The sequence below is a fragment of the Alligator mississippiensis genome, chromosome 3, assembly GCF_030867095.1.
Source record: "Alligator mississippiensis isolate rAllMis1 chromosome 3, rAllMis1, whole genome shotgun sequence".
Classification (NCBI taxonomy): Eukaryota; Metazoa; Chordata; order Crocodylia; family Alligatoridae; genus Alligator; species Alligator mississippiensis.
In genome coordinates, this window is record NC_081826.1 from 145,994,929 (window position 1) to 146,022,648 (window position 27,720).

Below are 27,720 nucleotides of genomic sequence, written 5' to 3' on the forward strand. Positions count from 1 at the left end.
TAGACTAAGGTGTTGCCCCACCTGACTTTTGAGAATAACTGCCCCTCACCCCTGAAGGAGAGTCAAAATGAATTGGTTATTATCATTAAAATGTATCTAGTATCCTGAAAGAGTCATTGGCAGGACTTCAGACAGAGTGATGCAGGTATACAAGCCTAGGTCCTCTGAACCGAACATCCAAAAGGTAATTAAAGAGCCCAGAAACATTTGGAAGTAGTCAATGGGAAACACTAAAGCCAAGAGGCATCTGAACTCTTGTCTTTGTCAAGCTGTAAGTGGCATTTATATAGCCATAGAACAGCAAGTTTTGTCACCTACACAATTTTTGGAATCTACGTGCACTTGAGGCCCAGCACACATACCTGTTAGAACTAAGATGAAAGAGGAGGGGGATGCCTTCCTACCTTTTAGCTCAGTGGTTGCCTAGGAGGTGGGAAACCAAGCTTCTAGACTACTCCCAACACCCACAGAGGTTGAACGTATAGCTCTTGCTTTCAGTAAAGTGCTCTACCCACCAACCCACAAGTTCACTGGTGCCCAGAGGCTCTCCAGTCTCCTCTGAAAGCTAGCCTACTGGGCAGGCAGAATAGAAAGATAAATTGAGCCAGGAGGAAAGGTGGCTCAGCAAGATCAAACTGTGCTCTGAGGGGGAGGTGCACCTAGGTTCTAACTTCCACTCCTAATGGAGAAGAAACTTCCCCAATGCTATTTTACAATTTTATCCAACAAACACTTAATGCAAAGTGATATGGGCTTAAACCCTTGGTCCCCTGCTCTCTAATTCCCTGCTCTCCTGTCCCCTATCCATTAGACCAGGGGTTGTCAACTGGGTGTACCCCTGGGGGTACTATGAAAGGTACTTTGAAAGGCGAGGGTGGGCAGGGACGAAACACTGCCACCCCATGCTACTGTCTCACAGGAGCAGGACTGGGGCATGACGAGAGCAGGGCTGCACTGCCACCGCTCACCACACTCCCGCTCCACATCTGGCCACTCGCCACCCCCCACTGCCCCCACTCAGTGTCCGGCCCCTCACCACCCCCCTCTGCTCTGTGTCTGGCCACTTGCCACCTCCCCCCTGGGGGTACACTTACTAAAAAGGGGGCTACTTGGATGATTTAATTAGGGACAATCCTGCCTTTCATGGGGAGCCGGACTAGATGACTTCGTGAGGCCCTTTCTAGCCTCACTTTCCTAAACCTTGATGGTTAGGGTGTTGTGCTGGAAAAGGGAACATTCGGGTTCAAATCCCTTCAGTGACATGGGTGAATCTAGAACGCAACTTTCTAATATCCATGGGAAAAAAAATCTATCCACTAAACTTCTAAGGCAAGAGTTGGGTGGTACCACCAACAATCAAACTAAATTCAACTAAATTCAGAGCTGTCAGTGTGAATGAGTCATAGCTTTTGACCAAGTATTAGCTACAGTCTCTCCAGAGTTATTCATGGAGCTTCTGCACTTCTACTGTGGGATTTTGGGAGTGGGAGGGGAGTGAGGTGTGCAAGTGGCTCTTCCATTTCATTTCTTAGCATGAATATGGACTTAAGCAAAGGCACCTCAGGAACCTTGATTTCCAGAAAAGAGGTGTATGCTGAATTTTCGCACATAATAAGATCTGTAAGTGCTTATGCAAGACCATTTTGAATAGCTCAAGTGGCCAAAGTGCACCTTTATGTGCTCAGTGAGACAGTTTGAATCTGGCACTTACTTCTTTTCAGTTATTATAAGCATAATGACAAAGATTTCTCTTGCAAGAACAACATGACCCAGCTCTGCTTCCTTGGAAGTAAAAGAAAAAATGAACCACAACAGCCCCACTGTCCCATATTTCTCAATCAAGATATAAATAACAAATGTATACTGTATAATCTCTGAGTTTAAGTACAGTTTAACAGAGGGTAAGACTAAATTGCTCTGATGTACAAATTTACCTGAGGCCCCATTTACATATTACACTTAAGGCACGATTAACCAGTTAATCACATCTTAAATCAGGGATGGGCAAAATATGGCCTGCAGGCTAGATCTGACCCACCAGGTATTTCATCCCACCACAGGTGCCCACCACTTAATTGTAGCCTGCCCAGCCCATGCACCTCACTCCCACTTTTGTGTGTGGAAGGGCCCGGCACAGCCAGTGCACAGCTTCCAGGCAGGGGCTGCTGCTGCCACCACTGCAGCCACCAGGGGACCTGCTTGGCTTTCCTGGCATCCAGCAGCCCCTCCTCATCCTGCAGCACTTGCTCCAGACAGTGGGTAGGGACAGTGCAGGGGAGCGGGGGGAGACAGTCCAGGCAGTGGGGGGGTGCAGGGGGAGCTGCAGCTGGCTGGGGACTGTGGGGCTCAGGCCTGCGGGAGCATGGACCCTGTGCCCAGGGGGCATTGGGAGCATGGAGGTTGGGTGGGCAGGGTATGATGGAGGCTGGGGGAATGTGAGTACCTCCCAACAAACTCCCCCCATAGCACACAGTCCCTGCTGCTGGCAGCAGCAGTGGGTGGCAGGCCCTCGTGGCCCATGCAGGTGCTGCCACTAAGTGATCCATGGCTCTGGCCAGAGCAGCATGCGGCGGCAAGGATCACAGCCAGACCAGCCTGCCTTTATTGCGTGGGGCTCCCAACAGTGCATGTGCAGCTCCTGGAACTTGCATGTCGCCAGGGAAAGCCCCGCACAGTGGAGCTGGCTGCCTTCCCTGCTCCCTGCTGCCACATGCAGGTCCTGGAATTCTGCCAGGAAACAGGGGGCGGAGCAGGGTGGGCACCCTGCCCTGACAACCCACCCCACATATACACACACCCTGTAATATACCCTACACCCCCACACACACAGAGTCATACCCCCTCACAAACTCTCCACTCAGCCCCCCACACCCACACACACCCCACCAGACACACACACCCATGTGCCAACCACACCCCACACACAATATACAAGACTAAGGAGTAATTTTTGAGCTATTATGCAAGCACCTCTATATACACTATGCAAACACAAATCACAACAAAAATATGTTTTCTAATAAAATTAAAATGTGTTATAGTAGGTGTTTGAATTTAGTGTATGATGTTTTTTTTCTGATTCCAAGATGGCCACCCCCCTCCCCAAAGGAGTACTTCTGGGGACAAGAGGAGGGACTTCTGGTGGCAAAGGTCAGGGGTTATGGGGTGGGACTTCTGTTCCCAAGATGGCAACCAGGGGGTAGGGCACCTGTCAAGGGGCAGGGCTACCCTTGCAGTCCAACAACTCACCAAAACTCATTAAGTGGTCCTCCAGCTGAAATAATTGCCCACCCCCGTCTTAAGTGGTCACCCGGCTACATGTTCATTCAATTAATGGTGTGATTAAAAAAAGAAACTACAAAATTATTCCACAAAATATGTGTAATAACGTTGGAGCTGCTTTCTATCATGCCATTATTTGAACATGTGGCCAGAGGCCCCTGCGGCTGGGAACCCCAACAGCTTATCAGACCTCTTAGACAGGGGGTCTCATATGCATTTCCAAGCCTGGGAGCTCCCAGCTGATGCTGGCTCCCAGCTACAGGAGTAGATGCCCACCCTGAACTCCTCACAGCTGGCAGCTCCATCAGCTGACAGGTCTCCCAGCAGTAGGGGTGTCCCATGCATCCCCGGGGCTGGGAGACTGTAGATGATGTGGTATCCCATCTGTGGGTTTGCCCTATGCACCCCACAGCTGGGAGACAATAGCTGTTGTGGTGTCCCAGCAATGGATGGCTCCAGGCACCCTTGCTGCTGCATGAAAGCAGCTGATGCAGCATCCCATTCATGGGAGTGCCTGGAGCACCCTTGTAGCTGGGACACTGTGGCAGCTGTGGTCTCACAGCCACGGGAGTGCCTAGAGCAACCCCATGGCTGGGAACCTCATCAGCTCATGGGCCTCTAAGCTGTGGAACCTTGCTGCTTGTCAGCTGCTTGTGATCCCAGGCTCTCCCTACACCGGAAATAAAGTGTGATGGGATCCCACATGCGTGACATGGAAGGAGGCCCAATTGTGTGGATTGTGCATCTCATTGCGCCTTTACCTACATGTCTAGAGTGGTCCTGAGGTGGCAGTGGCAGAAATTTCAAACATTTCTACTATAAACTATCAACATAAATTTCTACTATAAAGTATCAAAGTAGGAAAAAAGTGGATGAGGCATTCTTCAAGTAAGTAACAGGAATATCCAAAATGTTTATGGTAGTATGAATGGGGAGTTATAACTTTTCTGATATCATGGAATCATAGGGTTGGAAGGTACCTCAAATATCATCTGATCCAAACCCTGCCAGAATGCTATCCTTAAACCATTCATGATCAATGCTTATCCAGCCTCTACTTTAGAACTTCTAATGAAGGAGATTCTGTAACTTCCCTGGACAGTCTATTCATTGTTCTAACAATAAGGACATTTTTCCTGGTATCTAATCGAAATTTCCTTTAATGCAATTTGAAGCCATTGTTTCAGAACCTGCCCTCTGCAGCACAGAAGAAAAGCTGTTCTCTTTGTTCTTTATGGCAGATATTATAAGACTGCTGTCATGTCCCTCCTTACTTGCCTTTTCTGCAATCTAAGCATGTCTAGCTCTCTCAGCCCTTCCTCATATAGCTTGCTTTCCAACCCCTTTATTATTTTGTCATCAACTTCTATCTTACCTCATTCTCATGTTGATGACCAAAATTGCATTTGCTTTGCTTAGAACTGTATTACATTGCTGATTCATGTTGAGTCTGTGATCCACCAAAACATCTAGATCCTTCTCAGCAATCTTATCACCCATTCTGCATTTGTGCTTTTGATTATTCTTCCCTTTCCTTTGCATTCGTCTGAGTTGAACTTCATCCTCTTACCTATAGCCCAAATTTCCAATCTATCAAGATCCTTCTGAGTTCTAATCCTATCCTCCAAAGTGTTTGCAGTCCTTCCCAGTTCTGTGTCACTTGCAAACTTGGTATGTAAGCTCTCTATTCTGGCTTCCAAATCATTAAACACATTCAATAGCACTAGACCCAGGACAGATCTATGGGGATCTCGTTGAAAACCTCCTGCCAATACAACACTGATCCATTTATAATTACCTTTTACAAGTGGTTATTGAGCTAATTATGAATTGACCTTGTAACAATTTTAACTACCCCAAATTTTCCAATTTCCTTATGAGATCATATGGGACTTTATCAAAAGCCTTAGTAACGTCTATGTATATTATCCACTATATTCCTTTCATCCACCGAACTAGTTATCCTGTGAAGCAAGGTAATCAAGTTTGCCTGGCATGATTTATTAACAGATTCATCCCAGTTGCCTGTGATCAGCCTTTCCTTCTCCAGATGTTTACAAATTGACTTTTTTATAATATGCTCCAGTAACTTCCCAGTACTGATGGCAGACTAGTTTATAATTCCTATTATGTCAGTTTTTTCCAGCCCTCTGGAATCAATCATTTCTCCCATAACTTTGGAAATATTATTGTCAGGGGCTCTAAGAACCCTCCTACCAGTTCCTTCAGTACCCTGGGATGAAGATCATCAGCCACACTGACTAATCAAAATCCCCTTGACATTATCTTTCAGTATCATGACCCTCAGGCTTTCCCTTTCCTTGTCAATATAATCGTTAGTAGTTCTCTGGTTGTTCCTTATTTTTTTTGGTAAAGACTGAGGTAAAATGGCTATTGTGCAGCTCTGCCTTCTTTGCATCTTCTGTTAATAGCTTACCCTGGCTACTTAGCAGTGAACCCACAGCTGCCTTTAGTCTTTTTTCTCTGATCAGAATATTTATAGAACCCCTCCTTATTGTTCTTAACTTCTCTAGCTCATTTTTACTTTTGCTTCCCTAATTTTTTCCCTACAGGTTCTTGTTATTTCTTGGTGGTCTACCTGTTCTTCCATTGCCTGTATGTTTTGCTTTTGATTTTGAGGCATCTGTAGCTTAGTGGTTGGAGTATTATGCTGTGAAGTGGATACACTGGACTTCTATCATTCCTTTTGTGTCTCCATCATGTTGAAATAGCTTCCTGTTGAGCTTCCAATACTATGCTCTTTAGGAACTGCCTGCGTTCCTAGATCCCTTTATGCTTCAGTCTGTTCTGCCATGGAACCATGCAACCATGTTGAAGTCCATGCTTTTGAAATCCAGTGGCTTAATCCTGCTGACCTCATGCTTTCCTTGTCTTAGAATCATGAATTATATCATATCATGATCACTTCCTCCCAAGTTTCCATCACCTTCTCATTGTCAACAAATTTTTTCTATTGGTCATAGCAAGATCCAAGATAGGTGATCCCTTACCCACATCCTTAAATTTCTGAAGGTGACAGCTTTCTGTTCTAAAAAGTAGAGGATACTATCAGGGGGTTATCTATCTTGGATCTTGTTCTACACAACCAGGAAGAACTGGTTGCAAAGATGAGAGTGATAGGAACTTGAGAGGAAGTACGATGGAATTCATAATTCTGAGAAAGAGGATATGAAAAAAGCAAAACAAGGACATTTGGGGGTCAAAAGAGCAGATTTCAATCAATTAAGAAGACAGTAGTTAATAGTAGATGAAGTTCCATTAGCAGACCAGCTAAATGATATATGTTCCTAAATGATAAATGGTCCAGGAGGGTTGTCAGTTTCTAAAAGACATAATACTGGAGATTCAACAAGAAGCAATTCCAACATTGTAGAAAGATAAAAACTATCACATGAGACCAAGACTGCTACACAAGCAGTTTCTTAGCTCCTTAATTATCTCAGAATCACAAGAGAGAGTCAGTGGAAGAAGGCAAGTCACTGAGGAAGCATACCAAGAAACACCAAGAATGTGGAGGGACAAACTCAAGAAACCAAAGGCAGAAAAATGAGATACAACTGGCAAGGTAAGTTAAGGATAAGATGCGGGCTCTATAAAAGTGTCAGACAGTAAAGGAAGACTAAAGGAACTGCGTCCAGAGCTCAGTAGGAAAGCCAATTTATTAATGGAACACCCAAAGGCAAATGTATTCAATCCAAGTATAGGGTTGTACTAGATGGGCTTGAGGTCTCTTCCAACCCTATGATTCTTTTAGCATGTTTTATTATTCTGTGGAAATAAGACTTTTTGTCTTTATACTAAAGCCCTGAGAGTCACTGCATTTGTGGTTGACAAGAAGGGGATTATTAAAAGTTTAAAGAAAGTAGAAGAGAAAAAAAACACCTTTAGATTATACATATCCTTGGTTACTGCTCTCTGCTAGGTACGTAAGTATATTTGCCATAGTTTGTATACAAACAACTAAGAATATGTTCAACTTGACTTTATAATCACTTATAACAGACCCTTCATGTAAATGATACTAGAAGCGTCTGGTTTCACGGTTATGATCCCTTAAAGGGAACAGAATTAAATATTACTATTTGGCCGGCATAACACAGTATCCAGTTACCTTCTTTGCTTTTAATGTTTTTCTCCATAAAGTAGAAAAAATACCGTCTGTCCAATCATTTGTAGCAACATCAAGGGTACCAAACATCTGGGAAGCTGTGATTGCCTTTGGGTTCATTCTCATCTCTTTATGGGGAGCACCGCAATCTGTCATAGCTTTCATCAAGATATTAATGCATTTTGTCTTGCCGGCACCAGTTGGACCTAGAGTCATCATACCTTAAAACAGCACAGACTTATTTAAAATAAAATGTCAAAATGTCATACTGAAATGTAATAATACATTGAGTCAATGTTCCTTTTTTAATCAAAACTAAATGTAAACAGAGATGTTTCTCACTCTATTTACTTGATATTGACTGAATTAAATGGAATTTAAAAAATGTTTCTAAAAGGTTTTATAAATGCCTGCTTTATCCTGCAGGCCAACATATATCTGAATCCTCCTTCAGGCAGTGTTGTTCCTTTTTCTAATTGGAAAACAAAGCTGCCTTTTGATGTCCATATGTGGTGACATCAGCTTGACTGGTGGTAAACAAAAACAATCATTTCTAAATATCTTTCAACAAAAAAGAGTTGCTCCCAGTGATGTATGAAAAAGCACTTTCTGGAGTAAAAATAACAAAAACATATGTATGCATAACCCATGAAGCCATTACATAATTTTTTTCGAGACAGACATCTGCAACCAAACTTGTTAACGTATTTACACAAATTCAAGATGAGGGTTTTTTCCCCCCATTCAACATGAGAGGGAAAGGCTTTCATCTTGGATTCAAGAACAAGGTGGGGGGGGGTAGGGGAGGCAGGTCAATGCTACTGCTCCAACTCCAGCCCCAACCTGGGCTTGGGGCTGGAGTCAGAGCTGCAGCAGCTGCTTGACCCTCCCCACCTGCCTCAGCACACCCTTGCAGCAGAACTCATGCTGCTGGAACTGCTGCTATATGGCCAGACCAGGACTAGAGCTGGGCCTGGAGCTATCATATGCTCCATACCCTGGCTGGAATAGGGCTGGAGTCATGACTAATGATAAGTGGTGGAGGTGGGGGCAGAGGCTGTGAGAGGCACACAAGGGTCCCTCTCTCCCCATCTGCAGATATATTAGGACTGGGTGCGTTTCTGGTAGTAGCACAGGGCATGAGCTGCAAAGGTGGAGGGGAGATTTTATGGGAGTTTTTCCATGCCTCATTTCCAGAGGGATTACCCTGGCACATGTATCACTGCTGCACAGGGCATGTGTCCACAAGTGGGGAACTCCTGTTTGCAGACTTGCACTCCGTGCTGAGGTGAAGCCCCAACTTTCCCTGATTATTCAGACATACCCCTGGAGAACCCTGGGACACATCCAGGGAAGCAGGGAAAGCAAGCATGTGCTCCTAAGGTTTGAGGGGCCCAATTCTGCTTGCGAATTCCCAGGGTGTGAGAACTGGATCCCTTGAGCCCATAGAGGTTCTGCTCTGGAAGGCTGGAGAGCACAGGCAACTTTGGGCTGCCTATGCTCTTCTACCAAAACAAACAGATGCGGGCCACAATAAAGTAGCCCAATTTATTACTACCTTCTGTCGCAGCCATACATTTGTGACACAACAGAAGTTATATGAATGTCTGTTTGCTTTCACTTACTGTCACCACAAAATGTTTTATAGGGGCATGAAGAAGAGGTCTGTTTCCAGCTACCGTATGTAGTTCTAGGCTCTATAATTTAAGAAGGATGCACAAAGAGTGGAGAGGATCCGGGGTGGGGAACGAAAATGAGAAAGGCATAAGAAAAAAGGTTGAGAGAATTTGGTATATTTATTTTGGAGAACAGAAGACTAATGGTGTATAACAGTTTCTAATTTTTTAAGGCTGCCATAATCAAAGGGGAAGACAGCTGTTGTATCTGCCTTAGAGGGCAGAACATGAAGCAGTGAGTTTAAATTGCAGCACAGCAGATTTAGATTAAATCTCAGAAAACCTTCCTACCTGTAAGAACACTAGGCTGGTGGAATAAGCTATCCAGGGGACTTACTGACTCTCCTTCATTAGGACCCTCTCTACATGGTATATTTATACCACGATTAACATGCTAATCGCATCATAAATGGGCAGGGCATCACACATGCACCCAATTTAAGGCACTATAAAATGGGAAATGAGTCATAAAAATGTTCCACATACAATATAGGATATTTTATGGCCCATTTTTATGCTGCCCTAAATTTAATGTGTGGCCAGGGGCTGACAATCAGTTCACTGTTGGTCCTGGGGCCCAGATGGCAATGGGATCTAGATGGGCCCTGGGACTGACAACCAGCTGATTGCCAACCCTAGCTGGATACTATGATGGGAGAGGGAAGATGGGGGAGATCCAAATAGATTTCCCAGCTGGTAACTTTAAACCTCTGCTCCACTGCAGTGGGGCAGGGAGGTGGAGGTACAGACAGAGCTTCTCAGCATGGGATTTAAAGTCCCTAGTATGGGAAACTGAAGGCCTGCACACCTGGCCAAGAGCTTCTGTTCCCCCATGCATAGCAACCCAAACAGTGCTGCCCAGCATAGGATTTTGACAATCAGCTGATTGTAGGTCCTGGCTTGGCACGAGCAACTTTGGGTCTCAAACCCAGGGCTGTCTAAGACAAGGCCAGAAATCAACTGATTGTCTGCCCTGGCAACCCCGGGTGAACTGGACCTGGGACAATCTGAGGCTGGGGCTGACAATCAGCTGATTGTTAGCCATAGCCCCCAGACAGCCTTGAGTCTTTAACAGGACTCAGAACTGTCTGGCAGGGCTGACAATCAACTGATTTTCAGTCTGAATGCAGGTACCCAGCTTTCACCTTGCTAGTGCAGGGGGAGCCTGGGAAAGTAGTAATGGTGGTACTGGGATCTGATCCCTGGTCCCAACATCATGCCTAGACAGCTCCAAGTAAAGTCATGCAGGCTGCTGAAACAGAAACAGGATGACAAACACTGAGGCAGATGAAAACAGCTGAAGATACCACTGGAGGTGATCAGAAAAGAAGAGCCAACGACATGAAAGTGACTGAGAAAGTGACTGACATGGTGTTAGGTTGAAGCGCCCATTTCTCCCAATGGGAGACAAACCCTGCCCCTTCAACAGAAAAATTCACAGAAAACTCTTCAAGTGGGTATGTGGAGGATATGTGGGGAGCCAGAGGAAAAGCAAGGGCAACACTAGACCCCTACTAAACCAGATGGGACAGCTGAAAACCGACCCCCAGGAAAAAGCCAACTTGCTAAATGGGTATTTTGCATTGTTTTTTCACCAGTCCCAAGGGACGCCCTTGCCCATTACGGGATGGGAAGGCCTGAGTGAGGGAGATTCCTTACCCTCCATCAATGCTGACCTTGTGAAGGAACACCTTGAGAGGCTGGATACCTTCAAGTCAGCTGGCCCTGACAGTTTACACCCAAGGGTACTCAAGGACCTGGCAAGCATCATAGCCCAGCTGCTGGCATGGATCTTCATGAACTCCTGGAGCTCTGGTGAAGTGCCCAAAGACTGGAAGAAGGCCAATGTGATACCTATCTTCAAGAATGGGAGGAAAGTGGATCCTGAAAACTACAGGCCCATCAGCCTGACCTCTATCCCAGAAAAGGTCTTAGAAAAGATTATCAAAGAGACCATTCTTAACAGATTGGCCGATGGCAACATCCAGAAAGATACCCAACACGGGTTTGTTGCAGGTAGGGCTTGCTTGACAAATCTTCTTTCCTTTTACGAACAGATGACCCAGCACCTGGACAAGGGAGAGGAGATTGATGTCGTATATCTTGACTTTAAAAAAGCCTTCGATCTGGTATTCCATGATCAAAACTGTCCAACTGCGACCTTGGCTTCACCACAATCCACTGACTGGGGAATTGGCTCCGTGGTCAGACCCAGAGGGTGGTGGTTGACGGAAGTCAATCGTCATGGTGCGCTGTGAGCAGTGGGGTCTCTCAAGGCTCTGTCCTTGGGCCTATACTATTCAACATCTTCATTAATGATGTAGACACTGGCATCAGAAGTGGACTGGCCAAGTTCACCGACAACACCAAACTCTGGGGTAAAGGGTCCACACCTGAGGATAGGAGGGTGATCCAGGCTGACCTTGACAGGCTCAGGAAATGGGTGGATGAGAACCTGATGGTGTTTAACACCAAAAAATACAAGGTACTCCACCTTGGGAAGAAAAACCCGCAGCATATTTACAGGCTTGGCAGTGCTATGCTGGCTAGCACTACAGATGAAAGGGACTTGGGGTCATGATTGACAACAAGATGAACCTGAGCCATCAATGTGATGCTGTAGCTAGTAAAACGAGCAAAATGCTGGTTTGCATCCATAGATGCTTCTCAAGCAAATCCCAGGAAGTCATTCTCCCATTGTACTTGGCCTTGGTGAGGCTGCAGCTGGAGTACTGCGTCCAGTTTTGGGCTCCACAATTAAAAAAGGATGTGGAGAAGCTTGAGAGAGTCCAGAGGAGAGCCACATGCTTGATCAGAGATCAGGAAAACAGACCTTATGATGACAGGCTGAGCTATGGGACTCTTCAGCCTGGAAAAGTGCAGGCTCAGGGTTTGATCTGGTGGCTGCCTATACGTTTATAAGGGGCGCTCACCAGGATCTGGGGGAACATCTGTTCACCAGAAAGCCCCAAGGGATGATAAGGTCAAACAGTCACAAACTCCTCCATGACTGTTTCAGACTGGACATAAGAAAGACCTTCTTTACTGTCTGAGCCCCCAAGGTTTGGAATAGACTGCTGCCGGAGGTGGTTCAAGCACCTCATTTGAACACCTTCAAGAGAAATTTGGATGTTTATCTTGCTGGGATCCTGTGACCCCTGCTGACTTCCTGCCCCTGGGGCAGGGGGCCAGACTCGAAGATCTTCCAAGGTCCCTTCCAGCCCTAATGTCTATGAAATCTATGAAGTGGAATCTTGAATGGATCCTGGTCTGAATAATGGTAGTGCCTCATAAGCATGTGATACAGACTACTGACCTAGCAAGTCTGGATATAAACCATTGTTGGACAAAACATTATTCACTGTTTGGTAGAACCTGATATAATATTAAAATATCACACTTAACATGTGAAAAGAAATACTTCATTTACTTATTATAAATGTATAAAAACCTTCATAAATCTCAACTGTTCTAGTTGTGTTCCCTTTATCTTTTCTCCTCTTCAGCCTAAATAATCCTAAGAGTTTTTTGTTCTCTCACCACCATTTGTAAATCTGACTGTACCAGAATTTTGGTTACCCTTTGGAGAACAGTGCTGATGTCTTTTTTCAGTTGAAGTGGTCAAAACTGATCACAGAAGTCATAATGACATTTGCAATTACAGCAGGCACCTTTTAGTTAAGGATTCAAAAAGGTATCATTTGGGACTTAATTTTTGCATGCTCACATCATTAAACATTCCATTTCTGGGCTCAAGAAAGACATCCTTGGTCTCTGCTTTCAGAATATTGAGCAAAATCAGCTATTTCAGAAATTTCACAAAGGACAGAGAAAATATTATACATGTTCCACATTTCAACTTATTCAATAAAAACTTCAGCCATTTTCAATGCAACATTCTGATATCTTATTAAGAAAATGTACAGCATAGTAAAGCTAAGATCTCAATATTATAGGAGCAAGGTAGGCTATTTGGTTATTAAAAATGTTTTTCATAACTATATTCTCCCAGTACTATCTGCCTGGAGCTTTATAAAGGATCTCTCCAACATCTGTGTAGTTGCAAAATACTTTTTTTCATGAACACATGCTGCAACTTGCACTAGATATATGTAAAGGCTTTTGTTGCTATTATGGAACTTCAGAACCTCGTTTAACATGCTCACCATGTCGTACTCGTTGCGTTTCATACAACTGAATGAGTTTTAGAACCCACGGTGGATGATGTATAAGCCCTGCTTTCTCTGTTTGTTTCTGAATGGCTGACTCCAATTCAGGATATCCAGCCTTATCAAGAGTAATACCAGGGAATAGGTCATTAATCAGACTCATAAATAAAGGTTCATCTTCATCCACCTGTCAAACAAAAATAAGGGGGAGGACCAATAAATAATTTTTTCATTAAAATTATTATTACTACAATTATAAACCATCTGCAAGAATATGTCTAAATTATGGCGGAAGAAAAACTGCATCTATTTTAAAATGAACATGTAACAATAGAGTGAATTAATATTATTGTGTGAACTTCAGACAATATAAGTAGTAAATTTTAAATTAAATATTCATTTAAATGCTTACATACATTTACATTTTAGTAAAATTATTGTAAATCAAATCATATATAAATCTTTCTATTCATATAAGCAACTCAAAAAAATGGGCTAGATTTTCCCCTTAGATTTTAGGAGTTTTCTTGTTTTTCTCTTATTTTGTTGTGCATCTGTATTTTTCCTTTGCAAATCTTTAAGGTATAACAATGGGTTAAATATGTATATGAATACACCGAAGAGAAGAAAAATACCAGACTTTAAATGTAAAGTTGGTACCTTGTGGACTTTAGCAGAGGCTATAAACACCTTCCAGCTATGCTAAAATAAGAACACCAATAAATACTCTGAACAGAAGAAGGTACTTGTGAAAGAGGACAATGGAATAGTTTTAGCTATTTGAAAACCACTAACTCATTTTGACTTCTTATGGCCCTTCTGATTATTTTAAATTGCCAAGAATTATTGTAATTTGAAATTTGCGATTACGAAAGATCTAAAACAATGGATATAAAGTTAATGGAATGTGCTTATCTTTCACTTGATCTTTCCATGCCGTAAGAAAATAGCGTTAGAGAGTTTAGCTAGATTTTCCTCTTGGATCTTATGGGATTTATTATTATTTGTTCACTTGAAATATTTTGTTTTAGCAAAGAGAAAAAATACAAACAGGTTCAAAGCACCAGTGCTCTTATGCCCTATACACTAAAAAACGATTAGGAACACTGCATAATAATGCATGTAACTGCCAAAGGAAAAATACTTAATTTAAAATGATTGAGGGGTTATTTTGTTTGGTTTTTAATAAAAAGGAATGCTTTTAAATATTCTTTGAACGTAACAAATGTTTTGGTACCAGTTTAGAGAGGTTCATGTCACGCAGAACTCTCATTACAACTGTTTTCTCTGGCTCATTGGGATTAGATCTTTTCACTGCTCCAAGTGTTCTTAAAACAGACAAAATATTTCGTAACCCAAAATCATAGTGAACCTGAAACCAAAGCACAAATATAATTAGTATTGTAAAAATTAAGCACTTCAAAATTTAGAAAAGGTTGAAAATCAAATGAATTAAAAAAAATAGCCTGTAAAGGAATTGTCACGGCTCTCCATCTTTTCGGTAAGACTCGAGATGTTCCTGATGCCACATTGTAAAAGCTATTTTCGCTGCTGTATTTACAGTCATAACAAACAATTATACTTAACTAACCTTGAAGTTGTAACATCATTTTGATTTTGCTTGCTGTTATCCTCTGTTTGTAATGCACTCTCTGGTTCCCCAGCATCTGTAGCTCACATGACACTAGAATACGGAAACCATCCCTGCTAAAAGACCTCCATAATAGGTAGGTTCTAACAAACTGATTTAGAAGCGAGTATTTTGACATTCCTTACTAAATTCTAAGTATACCGTGTCCACTGCATTCTCTTCATCCACCTAACTAGCTATTTGTCAAAAAAAGGATTAAGTTGTTTTGGCACAATTTGTTGTTCTTAAATCCATTTTGAGCCTCTTGATCATCCTTTCCTCCTCCAAATGCTTACAAATTGACCTCTTTATAATGTTTGTCAGAATGTCCCTCTCACTATGATTAAATGAATCCTGTTTATGGCAAAAACTAATAGAAACTGTGCAAAACACGATTTGGACAAGTAGAAAATTCAATATGACATCATGCTGAGATTAACCCTGAAGGAAGAAGGCAGATCCATATCTAATATATATTTCTGCAGACAGCTTTGTTGCTGACTCAGGAAATGGTACATGCACACAGTGTTTCTTAATAATATTTTCAAATTCCACAACAAAATTGTATCCACCTCAGAGAAGTCCTCTCACTCATTAATACTCTCTGGAGACCCACAGCTCTTTCCTTCCTGGGACTGAAAGCTGAATCTCTAGTAACCCAGTTATTCTAAGGGGCTTCTAGTAGTGAAAAGTGGACAGGTGGCACACTGATGAAACAGAATTATGAGCAATATAAAAATAAATGCATAGGAATGTATATTGGCTCAAAAAACAAGACCAGAGAAAATGCAGATCCTCAGAGCAATATTACAGGAAAGTCATCAGCTGAAGTGACTCTTCAGGAAACCATTCATTTGAGTTCCATACGAATGATACTCAGACAGAAAAATAAATCAAAGTAAAAAAAAAATAGTTCAGCCAAGCTACAAATAATAAGGGTAGAAGAGTTAATGCACAGAGAACATCAGAACAATCAACTTAGGTCAGATCAGAAATCTTTCCATTTCTTGCCTCCCACACAGCCTCCATAGGGGGGCACTGGTCATCAACCACCTCATCCTGTCCATACTCTGGTACCAGGTGAACACCCTGCCTGTGTCTCTGGGCACCCTGGTTAATCTCCAAAGATGGGCACTGAAGTTCTGGCAGCGATGACAATGGGTCTTGGCAGGTGGCTCTTTGCATGCAGGGAAGTCTGTACCTGCAGCCAAACCTGCAGTCTCTCCTCTGGCGTCTGCAATCATGCAAAATGGTGCATGAAAGGGCATGCCTTCCTCTACCACCTCCTAGGTTTTCAATAGTGGCTTCTGTATGGAGCCCTCAGCATGGGCATGTATCTGGCATATTCTACAGATTCCCAACACTGATGCCTTCTGCAGCCAAAGGGAGAACCTAGCACATGCATGTATGAAGTGTGCTAGGCTGCAGCCCCTCTTCACCTTCCTGAGGAACTTATTGATGCTCTGCTTACACTTTTCCCCACACCTTTTATTTTATGCACACCTCATCCATAGTTCTGCAAAACTCCAGGACCTTCTCCTCCCGGCTCTGCCCACACCAGCCACCTACCAGACCAAAAAGGAAAGTCTGGCTGGAGGGAACCTGGGTAACTGTAGGATGGTCTTCCTTTCCCTTGTCCATGCACGCCTCTAAGTAGAATTTCACTGGGTAGCATCCAGTGGGTCCTTAGATGCCTTTGAGGAACAATGGCCATTGGCTGGATTTCTCTATTCAGCATCCTCCCTTGGCACCCTGATTTTTTATCTTTCAACCTTTACTCCTGTTCCTGTTTTGTTATCTGTGATCCCAAGAAATTAGTTGTTGTGCACTAGGGAACCGTTCCATTTCGACTTGCGTTTTGATGGAACAGCTTTTTGTTTCGAATTTCGTTTCTATTCAAAACTGCTGTTCCGTTTCATTTCATCGGAACAGTTTTGCTGTTTTGACCCCGTTTCGACATTTCACCTGTAGGCTATAATGGGGAAGCTTGAAACAGCCTATAACTTTGTCATCTCTGGCCTGATTTGGATGAAATTTGCAGGAACGGTAGCCCCTTCTTAGGGCATGAAGTCTGCCAAGTTTCAAAGAGCTAGGTGCAGAGTTTCAAGGAAAATGCACCTCAAATTGTTGAAAGCAAAAAACTCATGTCACATGTATGTGTTAAGCCACAGTAGGGTCAAAACTGAAGGGGTGGAAGCTCTTGCTGAGGCAACGAAGCCTGCCAAGTTTCAAGGAGACAGGTGCGGGGGCATGAGGGAAACTGCACCTCAAGCTGTGGACAAGCAAAACTCGTGACATGGGTGACACTGTGTGTGTTAAGGCGCAGCAGGGTGAAACCTGCAGGCTTGCTAGCTCCTGCTGAGGCCACGAAGCCTGCCAGCTGTCAAGGAGTTAGGTGAAGGGGTTCTGGGTTTTGGGGCCCCGCACCTCTGGCTGCTGACAGGCAAAACTCATGACATGGGTGCTTGTGGGACTGTGTCTGCCTTGGGGTACATGGGGGTGAAAACTGCAGGCCTGCTAGCCCCTGCTGTGGCCATGAAGCCTGCCAGCTGTCAAGGAGATAGGTGCAGGGGGAGTCTGGGTTCTGGGGCCGAGCACCTCTAGCTGCTGACAGGCAAAACTTATGACATGGGTGGGTGACACTGTGTGTGTGTTAAGGTGTGCCCTCACTCAGCTGACACCAAGGCAGAAAGCAGGGCAGTTCAAACAATGCTGCCTTTTATGCAGTTTTTCCATCCCTCCCCCAGAGCACTGGGATTCCCCTGCCCCCCCTGGTGCCCCTCACTCCCAAGCCACAGCCCCTCCAGCCCTGCTGGTGCCCCTCACTCCTGACCTGCCCCTTTCCCCCCAGCCCTGCCAGAGGGAGACCCCAGCTGCCCCTATCCCAACCGGGCCAGAGTCAACAGCTGCAACGGCTCTGACTTGTGTGGGCAGCAGTAGAGTGAGTCCGGCCCTGGTGCAGGCTAGAGAGAGGAGAAGGGGAGTCCTGTGGTACTCTCACCCTGGGTGGGGGCTCCCATGCTGCACCAAGTAGTCTGCCTTGGCCATGGCTCCTTGCCCAGCTCCCAGCACAGACACACGTGGTGCCCCCTGCCCCCGATCGCCCCAAACAGTTCATTGCAGGGCCAATCTGCAAGGGGAAACCTGCAGTTTCCTCCTTTAAAGAGGAAAGTCCATGTTTTTCTGCAGCAAATGGAAAATCCAGATCCCTGGTAAACACACATGCCACTAAGGCAAGCCAGAAAATGCAGTTCTGCCAGCATCAATGTTGAAAAAGTCTTAGCAGAGCAAAATCCCAAACATTTGTTCATATTTCAAAAAAACCCCAGGATGGAGATTGGAGGACCCAAAAAGAGGACACATATGGGAAAATCCGGACGTATGGTAACCCTAGAACAGAGAACATTAATGATGTTTTCAAAATACTTAGAGATACGCACAATAGGACATTCTCCATGGGTATGTCTACACTCTTGCTTACAGCCACTTTCAAAACAATATACACTGGCTATCTGTATTAAAAGCCCCAATGTCAGCAATTGGTCAGCCTAGCAAAAGAAGTTCTGCTGAATGTCAGGGTCTGAGATCAGGATTGCTCCCAGCCCACGCCTCTTCAGTGTGTTCAGAAGATATTAGGGCACTGCAAGCTGAAAACACAGGAAGTTTGTCATCAGTAAGCTCACAGCTTCCTGTTCCTGGCTTCTGTATCCCACTTTCTGTCTACATTGCCGACATTACAGCCAAGCACAAAAGGAATAAACCACAGGCAATGGGTACACTGTTTGCTAAAAAGGCTCCGCTTGGGAAAGAGTAAGCATAATATGCAGTGGCCACAAGGTAAGCTATAAAAAGAGAAAAATGGTTCATGTGGCTTGGGTTAATTTGAGGGCCCTGCTACATGTTCAAATGAAAGCTGGAGAGAAATCAGCCATAGAGTTATTACACATTTTCAAGCACTAACTTGGTTCTTTTTATAGCTGAATAGTCATTTTTATTGTGTGATAATTACTTTGAATGTGAGACTAGTCTAAATTTATTGCACAATTAACCAGTTAACTGAGTAATAACTACTTTGCACTTGTGGTCAGCCTTACTTATTTGCATGTGTGTCTAGTCTAAATGTATTGTCTAATAATCCTTGGGATCAACATTGAATAATGAATATATTCAAGCACAGTACTGGATTACTACGATGTAAACATTTATTTTACCTGTTTAGATAACTGCTCTTCACAAAGTTTGTAAAGGGTATAAAATTTTCGACTCAGGATTTGGTTGTCTCGGAAACCAGCACTCGCCAGTTTAACTCTCATGATAATACCACGATCCGGAACCATCATAGCTACTGTACGGAACTGGATCTTCAGATTTTCTGGAAGTTCCTGTCGGCCTGCGTAGCCAGGGTTCTGAAACAAAGGGTAAAAATAATCAATTACTACTTAATCATGATGTAAGTGAAGAGTTTATGTGTTCTAGGTGTTACCTGATATAAGCAGGAAAGTGATTGCTGGATTATAATAATCTGACTATATGACAATCACAAGTGCTTACCTAATTTTGTCAAAATACTGCAGTTTGTGAAATATGTATTATCACAGCCCGTAGCCTGAGACCTGTCTCAGGGCACTAAAGTACCTGCTCCTTTAAGAGCAGAAACTGCCTAGGGATAGGGTCCTAGGAACCAGGCAGAAACCCTACAGGTGTAGGTTACTATGGCAGCAGGATAACAAGGGAATTAGCCTGCACCTGCACCCACACCTGGTCAGCTGACCGGAAGAAGGCAGGACCCTGGGCACATATAAACCCCAGGGCTGAGGCCAGCAGGGGTTAGTCCTCTGGCAGCAGACAGAGAAAGGAGCCTCCACAGAAGAATTGCCCAGAGAAGCTATGGCTGCCTGATAAACTACCTATAGGACTAATGGGGCTGCAAGAGCTCACCAGGTACCCTGGGCTACAAAGCACTTAAGGCTTGGGGGGGGGTTGACTCTTTTAAACGGACAGAGTGCACCCTGAACTGGTTGTATTATGTTATAGCCCAGGGGCTCATATTTTGGTTGTTGTTTATAAACTGGTGGACCGGGCTGAGGCTATTGGGGAGGAGGAGGCCTCATTGGGGCCACAATACAGTGTGGAGACCCCAGCGCCAGAGGGCTCAGCGCCAGTGTGGGCACAGGGACAGGGCTGCAGAGAACCCAGCACCAGTGTGGGCACAGAGACAGGGCTGTGGAGAGCCCAACGATGAAGCAGAGGCTGAGTTATATCAAGGCCCCAGAGGGACAACGTTTACATACCATCTGCCGGGCTTGGGGCATGGTAAAAGGGGCAGTTTTAGAGCCAGGCATCTAGCCCATAAGGCTGAGGGTGTCCTGTGAGGCATCCATTTTGAGTGGGACCCAAAAAGCGGTCAAACAACCCACAGGGTTCAGTGCGGTCCATCAGGACTGTGCCCAAACAAACTCAAGGGCAGCCTCCCTATTTGTTATAATTACCAGCAAGACGTGGCAGGTGAGGAAAAGGGTGCCTGTTGGGCAAGACTGGCATGGTCATGAAGCCCTAGGGGCATCACAGCCATCCCTGGGGACTCCACACAGTGACAAGACCCCCCAGAGATCAAGTTAACATGTTGCTTTCTCAAATAAAAGAAAGCTCCCCCAGTGGTGCTGGGGGAGTTTGCAGATGGGGGAAGGGCTTCTGGTGCAGGACTGTGATCCCCAGTAACATTCTATGAAAAGCAAACGTTTTAAAAATGAAAGACACATGCATCAACCTTCACTTGTGATTTTGTAGCCTTCAATACAGCTGAGGAAGGTGAGGTACAAAAGCGTGCTGAAACTACCCTCAGGCTCTCCTGTTTCTGTTTCTACTATACTAGTTGAAGGAGTGAGAACACTGCTACCCTCTCCAGGATAAGTCCTTCAGTGGCCAGTTACACAGTGCTGAAGGCTGTTTTAGGCCTCAAAAAAGCCTGCTGTCTGTCCTTTACATTGACTGTTTAAAACATTTATCATGTGGGTCAAGTTTTTGTCTGCCAAGTCTTCAATATGCAATCTAAAGAGGCATAAAACAGGAGGTTGATGATGGAAATGCTTAGACTAGTAGGATAATAAAAGAAGTAAAAAGTATTTGTATACCCACATGCTGTCAGAAAAACCTTGATCACTTTACTCATTCAATTAGTTCTACTGACTTCCATAGGGGTGTTTTTGTGGATAAAGGAAACAGAATTCTGTCTTGTTATGCAACAATTCACAGGTATGCACACACACACACGTACCATAGTCAAGAATATGCCAAACTCTCTGTCCATATCAACAACATCACCATCAGTGAAGATGAACTGAGGCTTCTTATTTTTTTTACACTGAAGTACAATATAGATCTGCTGAGCAGCCACTGACAGAACTGGAAGCTCTATCCGATTAAATTCATCAAAGCAACCCCATGCACCTGACTGGGCTAAACCTATAAGTTAAGTGGGTGGAAAACAAAAGTATTTTGTTAGTATAGTATATTAACCTACATATAAAGTACAGTACATTTTGGTATATAATATAGAATAAGAAAAACTAAGAGCAAATGATAGAGTATAAGAAGAAAAAAACTCACAGTAAATCAGCATGCATATTAAAGATACTCAAGAAAATCACTATGTTGTATGACATTATATATATACACACACATGCTTTCATAGAGACTTTTATGCTTTCACAGCTACCATTATCAAAGGCAGAAAGCCTTAGAACATTTACAACCCAATGTAACTATAATATCTAAAATATAATCTTTATAAGAATTAGATATAACACTCCGCAATGCCCCAGCAATGTACAGACTGAAGGAGCCAGAGTATATGAAGATATTTTGAGGTGGTCTCAATTAGACACAAAGTACAAGACTACATACAGAAATCACTGCACTTCTAATAGCCCTACAGCTTTACTCAGGATTTTATAACAAAAATACCCATATCAATAACGAACAGAAAGCAGTGCTCTGCTCCTGAAGAGCAAAAAATCTATCTAAAGACACACTGGGTACATCTATACAAGATGCATTAATGTGCATTAGCCTAAGTTAATGAGCATTACAGGCACACATCTACATGTGTGCACCCTTAGTGCGCATTAACTTAGGCTAATTACACCTGAATTTGTTACCTACAAATGCCGGTATCAAATTTAGGTGTGATTTAGTTAAAGCGCATTAACACACATGTAGATGCGACCTGGCACTAATGTTAGTGCAGGGTCTGCCCTTCCACTAGGGGGCCAGCTAGAGCCCGGCCCTAGGGAACTTCGGGAGTTAGGGCGCTGGGCACCTGCCCTGGGGCCCTGCCCCTAGGCCCCCCCCCCCCCAAGGTTCCCCACTCTGGGCCTGAAGACCCAAAATATTGTAAGTAGTTTTTCCCTTGAACATAGATTTCCATTTGTATATAGTTTCCCACTTGTAAGCAGGTTTATTATTGGTGGGTGAGGAGGGTGGTGAAGGGGTTGATTGAGGAGAGGGAGGGATGGGAGTAGGTGTTGTAGGAGTAATAAACTTTTTTTGTTTTACCCATGTGCATATCCTGAGAGTGGTGCCAGGGGTGGGAAGAGGGTAGGGGGTGAACCACGAAGCAGGCGGACTGAAGTGGGGACTATAGGAGGAGGGGGTTGGCCAGGGCCTCCCACAAGTGGTGCTCTGGCCCCCGCTGGTGGGTGTGTCTCTCTGCTGGGGTCTAAGTAGGGGGAGGGGGAAGCTGCTGGGGCCAGCACCATGGCCAACAGGAGTGCAGGACACTGGTTGTCGCTAGCAGGGTCCAGGCTGGAAAAGCAGAGCTCTGGGTGTTGCTGGCAGCCCTGGTGTGAAGAGGCAGGGTGGACAAAGAGGGAGCTGCCGCACGCTGCCCCTGTGCTGGGCACTCAGATCCTGGACAAAGAAAGGGCTGGCCAAAGATGTTTCCAAGATGGCTGCCAAGTGCTGGCAGCTGGCTCTGGCTTCAGCATGGCTGCCAAGTGCTGGGAGCCATGTGGCCAGAGGATGGAGCTCCCCCCAGTGGCCACAGGGGCACAAGGCAGGGCCACAGGCACTAACTTTAGTGCCAAGTGCACTGGATTTATTGCCATGTCTCTGCATGTGTAGACACTGGCCAAAAATCTCTTAATGCACATTAAATTTAGTTGCGTTTAAATGTATGCAGACATGCCCACTGAGTTAAATGGATTGAAGTTGTAGCCAGACATTTATGGAGCAGTGGACAAACTGGTCTGAGATGAGATGAGAAGAACAAAGACAACACCTGTAGGCAAGAATAAAGTTGTGGAATGCTATAAAAACAAATTAGATCTAATCACAAAAGAGAAGCCAGTATAGGGATTTAACATGGTGTCCAGAGAAAGCAGAGGGGAAGGAGAGGAAGATAGTTTTGATGCTATCCTTTTGGATAGGTGATGAAAGAAAGAGATAAGATACAGAGAGGCCAGAGGACAGGAATTTATGAACACTGAAGAGAAGAAATTTTGCTGCATGTTCTTTAGTGTAATTCTGTCACTTTCTTCATAAGGAAAGCTTCATTTAAGAAATGCTTCTTAAAACAGTTTTAAGCAGAAAAGAGCACATATTATACCATGATTCTGCAACTACAATATGGAGGCAATAGTATCCAGTCTCTACCACAGAACTGTCCTCCAGGGAAATCTCTCTCACCCTTGTTATGAAGAAAACTTTACAAGTGTGAACAAAACGTAAATTAGTATAGGGTTGTAGTATAGGGTTAGAGTGGCGCTGTAGCTGTGATGGTCCAGGAATTACATAAGGCAAGAATTTCTTTGGGTGATATCTTTTATTGGATAGTTGGGATAAATTTAGACAAGCTTTTACATACAAGATATTCTTCAGGGCTGTTGACACCAAATACTGACAGAAATGTTATGTATGCTGTATATTATGTATTAATTAAGTCTATTAATAATATTTAATGGAATGTGTAATCTGATGGATTTTATACATGGCTACAGTGTAAGAAAGCCTTAATAAAACTCTCCCAGAAGCCTCTGCTGCAGTTTGTAATGAAGGCACCAATTAATGGCATGTTAATGAACACTGGAATCCTAGTTAGCATAAATATGTTATGTAAGGCAGGCAAGAGAGGAATCCAGCTTATTGGCTATTCCCTCATCTCTTTGACTGCTGTTGTTGATGTCTCCAGGATCCCCTTCACTTCTTTGCCTTTCACTGCCTGCTCTCCCTTAGGGAGTGGGGCAGGGAAGGACAGGAGGATGTGGCTCAGCATGGACTACATTTCTGGGAGACCCTGCAGCATGATGCAGCAGTATGGAGTGGGAGGGAAGTGGTGGGGGGCAGTCTGCCCACCTGCCTACAAGGTACAACAGTGGTGAGTCTGCCTGCCCAATTGCATGCATGGTGCTATGGTGCTGAGGGAGCTTGCAGATGGCAAAAGGTGGGGAGGGGTGCAGGGCTATGATCCCCAGTGATGCAACCCCTGCAAGCTGCAGCCCCTAGCTGCTAAGAAGTTGGACAGCCCTTCAGATCTCCAAAGCAAAGTTCTATCGTCAAACTACCATTTTGGGAACACACTGAAAATCAGACATCAGGTCTAGCACCTCTGAAGTCTGTGATCTGAAAAGAAAAGTAAAGGAGAAAGCTAGAAATGTGTTTCTATATCTTGCTTTCTTTTGAGCTGAATTATTAAGGCTATGCTAAATAAAGTTCACCTGATTTTCTAAATAGTCTTTTAGTCTTTTCATAAATTAATTAGCAACAGGTGTATTTAAAATGGTACCAACTGGTTAATTGGCCAATAATCAGTTTCCCTCCTAGGTAACAGGGTTGTCTTCCGGCTGTCTTCAGGGTTCTACAATCTGAAATGATATCTAAAAATTATGAGCATTCCTAATCATCTTGATTTCTCATTAAGACATCAATTCTGGGAGGAATCTATATTCAAGAAGGGTGCTTAAGCATGTGCTCAATTTTAAATGCGTGCCTGAGTGCTTTGCTAAAGATAACTTCATTGATGATACATGATAAAATATTCAGAAACTGTTACACTGAACATATTGTTCATTTTCATATTTAATTTTAAATTTAAATAAAGCTTCTGAAGAATTTCTCATCTGCTGGACCAAAGCGCTAAAGAATCCAAGGACCTGCTACGGATCTGAAGTCTAAATTGCCACAGATTACACGATGTCTTGAAGACACCTCTCTCATACATATTAGCCAAATCTATGAGAAATGAAAGTATCACCTTTGCAGGATTAAGAACCTATTTTAATTATATAACTGAAATTTTAAAATAATGTAAAGGAAATAAGTATTAAAGGTTTCATAACCAGTTATGGCTAAGCAGGTTTGTTTGTACCTAGCCCTTCTAAACCTGAAGACATTTTGTTTGCTTGCAGACATGGAACACGCCCCACCCCCCAAAAAACCCCAAACAAACAGCGATTTAAACTCAGCGTGCTCCTGCACCAAGCCCAGCATGTGCCCAGAAGAGGCAATGTGTTAGTTGCACCCATCTTTCCCCAACATCTGTAGAAATCAGGTGCTTTACTGGGGGGGGTTTGGCGCTTTTAACTAATAGCTGATTGAATCAGCTTTATCTAAAAGCACCAAAAAGCCCTGCTAAAGTGCCTAATCTATACAGATGCTGTGGAGCTGGGTCAAAGTAACAAGCTATTGCTAACAAGCGTGCCCTCCTCCCCACCTCCCTCTAGTCCCCCATGTGTGTCAGCATCCTTAGACCTTTTCCTACAACAGATATTAGTGGATCTGTAATGTAATGTTGAAATCTCCAACATTATTCAGCACGAGGTGTTTTTAAAAGATTCTGCTAGGTGCTGTTTCCACAAATTCTCAAAGAAGCAGAAACTACCCAGGTCTTTATTCATACATATTTACACACAGGAGTTAGACATCTCCAGGAATATACCCTTACTGCCACTCCCATGATTTCTACCTCCATTGTGCTTAAGAGTGGTGCCAGGGCAGCTTCACTGCTTCATGTCAGGTCTAGTGCATGTGGAACAGGAGCAGGTAGGTGGAACATGCTTGTGGCCAGGGGTCCCAGGAGCACCAGGGAAGCAGTGAAGACAAGCCCAACGTCTCTTTCTCCATTGCGTGAACATAAGGCACAAATCATTCTTATATTTTTTCTGGTCACTTCATGGATTCTTACAAGTAAATACAATAGATAGACCTTTACAGAGTAATAGGATTACGTTTGAAAAAATATGCACAGCAACAGAGATTGTGGAATCGATTTTCAGAAAATAAACTATTCTCTCTCTCTTCTCTGACCTTTAGTTTTCAATTAATGTACATACAAAAGCTACAGTGCTAAGAGTTCCTGACTGAAGACACAATCTAACCATGATTATGCATCAGAGTGTAGGCAGCTGAGATTGGAGTGAAGAATGTAATCAATTGGAGAGAACGGTGGTATTGGAGGGTTGGTAGCATCACATATCCATGTAAGGTCTAGGTCAGCAGTGATGCTCATCTTAGTCAGTGGTATTGCTGGCTTTGTTAACAATGTTGTTTTTAACAGTACAATGAGATTACTGTATTGATCTTTTATGAGATAATTACATCCAAGTTTGTTAGGAAGGGCTTTCTCTTAGAACTCTGCCTAACAGCTCTGTTAGACTCCTGATGGACATTATACTTATCTTGTGACTAATGCATTAATCACACAATATGCTGTAACATGCCCTGTTCAACCAATTTATCATGCGATAAAAATGACAAACTAGCTACAAAGATGTGCCACATTTAATGTATCACACTTTTTCATTTGAACAATTAACATGTAAAAGAGCGCCCAGGGAGCCAGGCTCAGGACCTGATCCCCAGTGGTGGGTTGCCTTCAAGCTCAATTAAATTTCTAGTGTACAGGGAGTCGAGCACCAGGAAGCCAGTCTCTAATTCTAGGCTTCCCAGATACCAGCAAGTTTAAAGCCATACAATGCAGCCTAATATACCAGTATTAGGTTCTCTTATGCTGGGTTGCCTGGTGCAGCTTTAGAAGTCAAGGTAGACAGGGAGCCTGGGATCATGATCCTATACTCCCTGCAAACCATCATGTTTAAATCCATGCTAGGCTGCCCACTGGCAAGTTTAAGCTGGGCCATGCAGTCTTCTATTGGGAATTTGTCCCCAATACTGGACTGCCTGGTATGACTTTAAAGGTCTGGGCTAGTGGGCAGCTCAGGATCACAATACTGGAAGCTTAAAGCCACACCAAGTAGTCCAGCACTTGGGACCAGTTCCCCAGTGCAGAACTTCCCCCATGAGCCTTTCAAGGTCCAGGCATGCAATGGGATCTGAGGAATTTTACCCCATCTCCCTAAAACTGCATGTCCTGCCATGTCACATCTTGAATATCTTGCATAGCAGAACACATGATTTTTAAGATCCGGGATAAAATTCTTCATGCATGTTTAATGTCTATCAGGGGCCTTAGAAATAAGCTTCTCCAAAGACCTCAGGAATTGAAACGTCAGAAAATGTTGCCAGGACATGATGATGTACAATACACAACCCCATAAAATAGTTAAACTAACCAGTGGTCATGTACAAAAAAACAATAATCATTCCGCTTGAGTATTTTGTATGTCCTCTCTTTGTTTCACTTTCTCTTCTGCTTCTTCTTGCCTCTTGCACTGGTATTCTCCTTTTCTTCATTTTTCTTCCCTTTCCACTTTCTTTATCATTTTTTGTTTTGTAGTGTGGTCTTCCCTTGTTGTCTGTGCTGTGGTTGCTACATGGTTTCACTCTCAGTTTCACCAAGTCTTCTTGCTTGTCATTCTGTTTCTCCTATTTCCTTCCTTG

At 43.7% G+C, this 27,720-nt stretch overlaps 1 protein-coding gene across 1 annotated transcript in view; it reads right to left on the reverse strand.

The window, feature by feature from the left end:
• Positions 1–27,720, reverse strand: part of LOC102562817 (dynein axonemal heavy chain 5) — a 257,486-nt gene that overhangs the window by 125,678 nt on the left and 104,088 nt on the right. The window contains exons 40-44 of the mRNA XM_059723533.1: positions 21,161–21,348; positions 19,098–19,292; positions 14,494–14,628; positions 13,254–13,443; positions 7,415–7,632 (exon numbers count right to left, since the gene is read on the reverse strand). Of these exons, the coding sequence (XP_059579516.1) occupies positions 7,415–7,632; positions 13,254–13,443; positions 14,494–14,628; positions 19,098–19,292; positions 21,161–21,348 (926 nt within the window). The remainder of the gene's footprint in view (positions 1–7,414; positions 7,633–13,253; positions 13,444–14,493; positions 14,629–19,097; positions 19,293–21,160; positions 21,349–27,720) is intronic.